Below are 9,788 nucleotides of genomic sequence, written 5' to 3'. Positions count from 1 at the left end.
CTAAAAGGCTCTGATCTCTATCAATTAGATCTACTATATGAATGGCTCTTGACACAAAGCTTGCCCTTAAAAATAGATCTCAGTAGTTCGCTATATCAAAAAATGGTATACAGTTGTGTGTGTGTGTATTTTATATATATATATATATATATATATATATATATATATATATTTTAAGATTTTATTTATTTATTTGACAGACAGTGATCACAAGTAGGCAGAGAGGCAGGCAGAGAGAGAGGAGGAAGCAGGCTCCCTGTGGAGCAGAGAGCCCTAGGCTGGGCTCGATCCCAGGACCCTGGGCAGAGGCTTTAACCCACTGAACCATCCAGGCGCCCATATATATATATACATATATATATATATATATGTATATATATATATTTTTTAAGGAAATGAATATATATATGTATATATACATGTAGTGCATATACATGTATGTATATATGTATGTGTGCATATAAGATAATGTCATTTTTGAAAAAGGGGGAAAATTCTTTATAAGTTATGTAAAGTGTATTTATATTTTATATTTATATATTATATAAATTATAAATTTAGTTTATATATTTATATTATATAAAGTATAAAGTATATTATATAAAGTATATATTATATAAAGTATATCAAACTACATTATATAAAGTATATTTTTTTATATCTGTATAAACAGAACAATATGATAGGCTATAGCAAATTTTAAACTTTGACTACCTCAGGAGAAAACTGGGGAGAGATTGAAAAATTTTTTTATGTACTACTCAATGTTGTAAAAAATAGCTTTCTAACTTTAGAGATGGAAATGCAATTACAATAAGGTATATTTAAAAAATCATGTAGACCAGGAGATGGCAGCATAGTAACACATTTGGTCTATGTTTCTTAGTGCCTCTCTTAAGAGTGTTTTTAATGAATATCAATTTGGATCACAGGGATCTGTTGTTTCTACATTTCTTCTACAATGAAACAATATTAACAGATTGTGGAATCCAGTCCCTGTTTTACATGGTTGACTTATTGCTTAAAATATTATTTTGATTTTTTTTCAGGGTCCATGAATAAAATTTTATTGGAACACAGCCATGCCTATTCACTCATAAGTTGTCTGTTTCTGTTTTTGCACTATAATGGCAGAGCTGAGTAGTTGGGACAGAGACTGTATGTCTCACAGAACCAAAAATATTTAGTATCTGACCCTTCACAGAATAAGTTTGCTAAACCTAGAAAATGAATTATTATTTTGTAGAATTAAAATTTCTTTTTAGAAGCTCTAGGAATATATAGCTGATATTAATTTCAAGATGTGCTACTGCATATCCTTATGATCTTGGTTTAAGATTTGAGGATGGGACTCCAGTAAATGTCTGACGCATAACTTTTAATCTTTGTGATTAAGTCACTCTGATGCTCCTCTATTGTTTGCTACTTTTTTGTTTGGTTGTCATTAATATATCTTTCTGGGTGAAAAATTCCCTGTTTATTAAAAAAAAACAACAGAATACTTTTTTTTGGATTCTTTAATATACTATTATTTGAGGAAGTTCTGGGATCTTTGTCTAAGGAAGGTTGAAAAACCCATTTGTGACCACTTCAATCTACCTGTGGGTCCATGGTGGCCCTGATATAGCTTATAGAAAGAACCCTCTCTACTAATGGGCCAATTACACTGGAGGAAGAAGAGTCCAGAAGTCCTCACGCTATGCATGGCCAACCATACTCCCCAAAGGCTTTGCTATTTTCAACACCTATTATCAAATTACTTCTCCCTCTGTATGTGGTCTTGAGAATAGGACTTTTTATTTTTTTAAATATTTTATTTACTTATTTGACAGAGAGAGAGATCACAAGTAGACAGAGAGACAGGCAGAGAGAGAGGGAGAAGCAGGCTCTCTGCCAAGCAGAGATCCCACTGTGGGGCTCGATCCCAGGACCCTAAGACCATGACCTGACCTCAAGGCAGAAGCTTAACCCACTGAGCCACCCAGGCAACCAGGACTTGGTTTTATGTATAGTTGCATATCCAATGTCTAGAATACCTGATGTCTGGTGCATAGAAATTCCAGAAATGTTTGTTAGATGAATGAGTAAGTGATTTATGTAAGTAGTTGCATACAACGCTCTAGGCCAGTGATATCCATAGAACTTTGATGATGATAGAAATGATATATATCAGTGCTACTTAGTATAGTAGCCATTAGGTTCATGTGGTTATTTTTTATTAGAAATGATATTAGCATTGCTGAGGAAATGAATTTTAATTGTATTTTATTTTAATTAATTAAAATAAAAATAGTCCCATTGGCTAGTGGCTACCATATCAGATGGTGTGGCTTTTAGTAGATGGTGATGTTATGTGACTTCTTATTTTCCACTCTGCTGTGTTAGTGGATGATGGGCTGAGCCATTCTGCCTCAGCTGAATATGTAAATCTCTTTTCCAGCAGTGCCTATTTATACATTCTGGGAATATTAAATAGAATATACATGGTATGATTATGCAGGATTTAGATATGTGACAAATCTAAGAGAAATCTATATAGATTTCTTTGTATCTACATAGATTTCTTTGTATCTATAGATTGTATCTATCTCAATATATCTATATAAACAGCCTCCTTCACCCAAACAGATTCAGTTTCCAAATGATATTAATTTGGCTAAGATTGTTTAGATATGTGTGATCATCATAGATGAGTCTTTTAGCGTTCTTTCAGCATTATAACAAAAAGGAGAAGAAAGAGATTCTCAGACCCATGTAAGGAAATTGTGGTTGTAAGATTTTTTACAGTGATTTTTTTCCCTCTGACTATTGAACCCATGGCAGTGGCTCTCAGCTGGGTGATTTTTCCCCTCAGGAGACATTTGGCAATATCTGGATACATTTGGGGTTCTTACAACTGGTGGAGATTACTACTGGCATATAGTGTGTAGAGGTAAGGAATACAGTTGAACATTCTACAAGTCACAGGATAACTGCCACCTTCCCCCACAACATAGAATTATCTCTGACTAATGTCAGTAGGCAAAAACTGAGAAAGTATAATGGAGTATAGTGATGATTCAAAAAAATGAGTTTGAGTTTATTTTATAAATATATTTTAATGCATACAATATAATATTATGTATGTGGGACAAGAGAGACTCTCAGCTGATATAGAACTCAGAAGAAAATCTTGCACAACAGTTATTTCATTAGCCAAATTAATCGTAATGGCGGGAGCAAAGGTTTAGAAGCACAGAAAAAGATTGAGTTTTGTTCAAAACTAGTCCAATCATATAGGGTGTCACAAAATATACATTTAAATACATATGAAAATAACTATTTTATCATAAAAGGTAAATCTCTCCAAAGATGCTTTCTAAATTATTTGAATATTCTCTAAAAATACCATATATTAAAGAATGCCAGACTTTTTTTTTAAAATAGGACATTTTAATATTAGACAATAAAGACTTTTTCAAAATCTTTTTTTGTTTTTTGGTTTTTTAAAAGATTTTATTTATTTATTTGACAGACAGAGATCACAAGTAGGCAGAGAGGCAGGCAGAGAGAGAGGGGGGAAGGTTGGAACCCTGCTGAGCAGAGAGCCTGCTGCAGGGCTTAATCCCAGGACCCTGGGATCATGACCTTAGCCTTAAGACAGAGGCTTAGCCTACTGAGCCACCCAGAGTCCCCCAAAATCTTGTATCAAATTGTTTATGAATGTCTAATTTTATATTGACCTTTCACTTATTTGTGAATATCTAACATATTGATTTCTTATTCTGTGGGTACCTTACTTATTCTGGATTTGATTGAAGGTAAAACCATTTAGAAAATAAAATGCATTAAGATGTAATAAAGCAGAAGTGGAAAGTAAATCTCCATCACGTTTGGAGCTTCTCTCATTTTTAGAGATGGAAAATAGCTCCTTATCATGGAGTCCCTTTCTCATTTCCACCTAACAAAAAGGCCCAGAAATTTTGTCTTTTTTTCTCCTAAATATCAAAAAAGCATTTTTAGGTAGTGTAGAACAGGATACTGGGTTAGGCAACGTTTCCAATTTTGCTGTTCGGTCCCAAGATTTATTCATTGTCCCAAAGTAAATATTAGGTAGTTGTTTACCACCTCACACCAACTAGAATGGCAAACATGAACACAGCAGGAAACAACAAATGTTCGCAAGGATGTGGAGAAAGGGAAACCCTCTCACACTATTGGTGAAAATGCCAGCTGGGACAGCCACTCTGGAAAACAGTATGGAGTGTCCCCGAGGTGTCAAAAAAAGAGCTAATCTATGACCCAGCAATTGCACTACTGGGTATTCACTCCAAAGATACAGATGTAGTGAAAAGAAGGGGCACATGCATCTCAGTGTTCATAGGAGCAATGTCCACACCACAATAGCCAATGTGTGGAGGGAACTGAGATGTCCTTCAACAGATGAATGGATAAAGAAGATGTGGTCCATATTTACAGTGAAATATTATTCAGCCATGAGAAAGGAGCAATACCCATCATTTGCATTGACATGGATGGAACTAGGGGGGATTATGCTAAGTGAAGTAAGTCAAGCAGAGAAAGACAATTATTATATGGTTTCACTCATATGTGGAACATAAGGAATAGCGTGGAGGGCCACAGGGGAAGGGAGGGAAAACTGAATGGGAAGAACTCAGAGAGGGAGATGAACCAGAGAGACTATGGACGCTGGGGAACAAACAGACGGTTTGGGGGTGGGTGAGGGGAGGAGGTAACAGGGTGTTGGGTACTAAGGAGGGCACGTATTGTGATATGCACTGGGTGTTACACGTAACTAATGAATCATTGAACACTACATCAAAAACTGGTGATGTACTATACAGTGGCTAACTGGGCATAATAAAAAAAGATAAAATCTGTACAACTAGGTGTAAATGTATATGTCAATTTTTTTCAAGTTTCAGAAACAGGTACCTGTGCATCTGAGGGCAAAGGGAAAAGGACTCATAGTAATGCCATCTCGTAAATCTGTTTCACCTCTAGTGCCTCTCCATCGTCTGGGTTCGCTTTGGTCCAAACGAATTACCTTGATTTATTTGGTACTGTGAGCCTATACATTCTTAATGAGGATTATTTAGTGAAGGAGATACAAACTGTGGAGTCAGGGAAGGGTAGCCTGCCTTGTCAGGGAAAAAAATAGAGAATGCTTAGCCGTTGGCACTTGTCTGATTAAACGGGATTATTCTAAAATGAGTAGTACATACTAGGAACAGAAAGAGGGACAAGGAGATAATGAGAGACTTTTGGCAGCAACGGCAGCTCTTTGTGGAGCTGACAGTATTTTGTACGCTCATGGTTAGCAAAACACTTCAGATGATGTAAAACAAGATGCCTTCCTCATGTTTAAGAGGAATATTGTCAGATCATGCTTATTTGCATCTTGAATTCAATGACCGTATCCATCGCAGCACATACTCAACACAATTTGCTAGAGACCACATTTACATTTTGCACGTAGAGGTGATTGTTGCGTTAGATGTTGGTTTTAGATTTAATCCAGTCCCGATAACGAGTCACTTTGGTATAAATTCCAGGCTTATTTTTTTTTCCACAGTCTATCCCCCAGCTTACTATTCCAATAAGATACCAGATGTTTCTATCACGTGCTATAACCAGAGGTCCTCCAGAATCACCCTGGAGAAGAAGAAATGTACATTGTCAATAAAACAAATGAAAGGGAGTAAAAAGTGCACGTTAATGAGCATGGGAATACCTACTAAATTAATTTTTTAAATCAAGGTATGTAAAATGAATTCTATTTTTCCTTACTGTTAGTATTAATATAACAGTAAGTGTATTACTTATTATCTCTGTTTTTATCTTACAACTTCTGCTTATCTGTGTAAATGTCTTCATTTGGGGGGCAGTATGAATAAAGCTAAGGTTTCAGTTTTATCTTGTGTAGTTTTTAGTTTTGTTCTATCTAAAGAGAAAGCACAAATTGAACCTAAGTTCAGGTATACAATTCTTACAAGAATGATGACCTTAAGGCTCAACTAGATGTTACCTCCATGAAGCCTGTACTGTTAACTAGATAAAATCACTTGCTTGAATTTGAATTTCACCTTGTACCACTCACACCAGTTGACAGGAAACTGTCCTGGATGTTATATTGTTGTGTAGTAATAGGTTTAAAAGGAGAAATATAATGCAAAGGACACTCCAGGCAAATGTGCATTATTTATTACAGACGGGCTTTTGTTTCCAAATAAAAATTTAATCCCTAGCCCTCATGAACTGGTTTGAAGTGTGTGAATCTTGGAGACTTACCTAATATCTTTAGCCTAAGGTGTAGACAAATGATTTTTAAAAGCTTTTAGCAATGAACTTTTCATTCAAATGAAACATTCTATGGAAGTCCCTTACAGATTTATTTTATAAGAACAATGATCCTGTATGAAGCAGTCCAGGGGTCTTGTGCTTTTAGCTCCCTTCCCTTTTCTTTCCATGCTTCTTAGTACCATTTAGGGATCAATGGACAGAGTATGAGAACTCTGGTCTACTAAAAGTCATGCTCCTCAGCTCCTTTCCTGTAGGACCACATCCTAATTTAGGTCCTCAGCATTTTACTCTGCAATTGGTGAAGGAAGCAAGGGAGCATGGGCCAACAGCAGAGAACATCTGCTCTTATACAGATTTATGTTCCTGCTGAAGAGTCATGTGACCCAGTTGTATTGTGGGCCACCCTATTGTTTCTGCTTCTACTCAGGAAGTAAAGCGAGTGGAATGAGATCTTGTATTCTAGAACATGTAACCAAGTCCTAGGATTTTATTCTTTTTGTTACTTGTGTGCTATATTATTAGATCGTAAATTCATATAGATTCAGTGTAGGTTTTTAAATATTTATGTTTCCTTCAGTAATTGCCACATTATCTTGCAAATTACAAAAAGCCCCCCACCCCTAAATAAATAAGTGAATGAACGCTTATTATATCACATTACAGACAGCTAATGGCAGATCAATGGTGCCACCTTCACATTTAGGAAAAAGCTGGTGTATGTGTCAAATTCTCAGACATTTCCTAATCTTTCAAGAATTGTTAAACTGTTGGATCCATGTCAAATCTTTATTATTTTAGTTACTTACTTTTAGTCTTTTAAGTAGCCTGAATTTAAAACTGATATTCTCCTTAAATGCTTAACACTTAAAGTTCTGTATGGTTTGGGGAAAAGCTATTTATTTAATTAGTTTTTAGATATAATTGGTGAGGTAGCACTTTAATATGAATTAATGTAGTTAAATATATTTTTTTCCTAATAGTGCGATTCTAGCTGAATGTACACTGCTAAAGGTCAAAGGGTTAAGTACTGGTAAAATGATTTTCTGTTGGCCATGGAGTTACCTTCAGACCTCAATCCACAGTGCCTTATAAGTAGTAGGGATTATATAACTAAGTGGTTACCGCTGTGACTTGAAGCAATGATTGTGTGATTTTCTGGCTTGGTTTCCATTATCTGCTCCCAGTTTTTTTTTTTTTTTTTTAATTTTCTTCAATTAAAGTTCTAATTTGCAACTGATGGTCATTTTTTACAAATGATTTTGGAAAATAGGAGGGTGTTAAAAGAGGAGTATTTCTTTTTTTTTTTTTAATTTTTTATTTTTTATAAACATATATTTTTATCCCCAGGGGTACAGGTCTGTGAATCACCAGGTTACACACTTCACAGCACTCACCAAAGCACATACCCTCCCCAATGTCCATAATCCCACCCCCTTCTCCCAACCCCCCTCCCCCCAGCAACCCTCAGTTTGTTTTGTGAGATTAAGAGTCACTTATGGTTTGTCTCCCTCCCAATCCCATCTTGTTTCATTGATTCTTCTCCTACCCACTTAAGCCCCCATGTTGCATCACCACTTCCAAAAGAGGAGTATTTCTTATAGTTCTCCTATTTCTTCTTTTTATACTCTCCTCTCTCTTGCACAACTTAATTTTTGGGGGTCATATGAAGTGACATTGGTTATGGTCAGTATGGCCACCTCTAGTCAATAAATTCACTTCTGTGGATTTGAGTCTATTCTTACCTCACAGGCATCTAGTTTTCCTGTTAAGAATCCAGCACATATCATTCCTGATGATACGGCACCACCATATACATGAACTTGATTACATATATCATTACTTATGATCTCTACTTCAACTTGTCTCAGAGTATTGGGAAAGGGACCTAGAGAAGAAAAAAAATTAATAGATGAAGAATCTTCACATTGTTGCTTATGATAGTTAATTGTTGTATCTTAAAAAGGATGGATCAGTGATAAAATATGTCTTGAAGTTGACTCTGTGCTTAGTGACAGTGCTCAGGTTCAAATTCTATTTCTTATGTGTCTTCTATGTGCTAGGTACCATTCTTGGCACATTTACGTCCACTGTCTTACTTAATCCTTGCAATAACCAACAAAGATAGATAACAGTATTTTCTTTTTAGGGGTGCCTGGGTGGCTCAGTGGGTTAAAGCCTCTGCCTTCAGCTCTGGTCATGATCTCAGGATGCTGGGATGGAGCCCCACATTGGGCTCTCTGCTCAGCAAGGAGCCTGCTTCCTCCTCTCTCTCTGCCTGCCTCTCTGCCTACTTGTGATCTCTTTCTGTCATATATATAAAAATCTTAATAAAAAAAGAATATTTTCGTTTTCAGATGAGAAAACCAAAGCTTACCCAGTTATGATTCTTGCTACCATCACATAATTAGATTTAAACATTAGATTTAAATTAAATTTAAATGAAAGCATTTCTCACCACCTGTGATGATCTGTGGTAGTTCACCTTACCTTACCTGGAAATCTGCCACTTCACTCTAAAAAGGATACAGCGATACCAGGAATTGAGAATCCTTTAGGAAGAGGAGTATAGAGCAATGTTGTACTATCAGAAAGTAATTTTTAATACTGAGTAGATGGAATGCTATTGTTTCATGAGAAAGACCATGTCTACTTCGATCTTAAATGGCTATCCAGACTAATTCCAGGGCAAGTAACAAATACCAGGAGAAGAAATAGATTGTGTTTTATTAATGACCCATGCATTTATTGATTTGTTGTATGAAAAGTACCATTTCATTGTGTATTGTATGGTTTTAGTCATTGTGTTCTCATTACCCCTTAACAGCTTTATAAAATTAATTAATTAATTAATTAATCTTTTAAAAAATTTAAATTCAATTAGCCAGTATATAATTCATCATTAGTATTTAGTGTAGTATTCAATGATTCATGCATATACCAAGTGTAGCAACTTTTAAACACTGTTAGTCCTTCATATAAAGATGGGTGCTCTGTTTATAACAGTTTCAAAGACAATTGAGAAGAGAAAGGAGGGCAGGGCTGTCAGTTTGATCAACTAGTCAGGGCAATTCTGTGCTAAAGACTCTGGTCTTGGAGGCAGCACATAGAGGAGTTCGAACACCGCACAATTTATGTGCTATTTAGCTCTGTGCAATTTACTTAATCATAGTAAGCTTCATTTTACTAGCATGTAAAATGAGAAAATGATACCTATCTCACATTTTTATTGTGAGCTACAAAGTAATTGATGTGATCAGTTATGATAGTGCTTTGTCCCATATTCAAATTTTAGTCAATGGAAGCTCTTGGAGTGAACTGTAGAGTTCAGAATTACATATTTAAAACCCTCCTGGTTTAGTTGTGGTAGTTTATATGTCTCTAGGAATGCATCCATTTCTTCCAGATTGTCAAATTTGTTGGTGTAGAGTTGCTCATAGTATGTTCTTATAATTGTCTGTGTTTCTTTTAATTGTCTGTGTTCTTAT

At 35.5% G+C, this 9,788-nt stretch overlaps 1 protein-coding gene across 1 annotated transcript in view; it reads right to left on the bottom strand.

Moving 5' to 3' along the window:
* Positions 1 to 3,084: 3,084 nt before the first annotated feature.
* The window catches only part of LOC309862489 (transmembrane protease serine 11G-like), a 46,092-nt gene continuing 39,388 nt past the window's right edge, over positions 3,085 to 9,788 (bottom strand). The window contains exons 9-10 of the mRNA XM_082726377.1: positions 8,046 to 8,188; positions 3,085 to 5,655 (exon numbers count right to left, since the gene is read on the bottom strand). Of these exons, the coding sequence (XP_082582503.1) occupies positions 5,494 to 5,655; positions 8,046 to 8,188 (305 nt within the window). The 3' untranslated portion in view covers positions 3,085 to 5,493. The remainder of the gene's footprint in view (positions 5,656 to 8,045; positions 8,189 to 9,788) is intronic.

This window comes from Mustela nivalis (genome assembly GCF_964662115.1).
Source record: "Mustela nivalis genome assembly, chromosome: 4".
NCBI lineage: Eukaryota > Metazoa > Chordata > Mammalia > Carnivora > Mustelidae > Mustela > Mustela nivalis.
The sequence above is the reverse complement of the archived record's forward strand: the minus strand, read 5'-3'. Positions and strand labels throughout refer to the sequence as shown.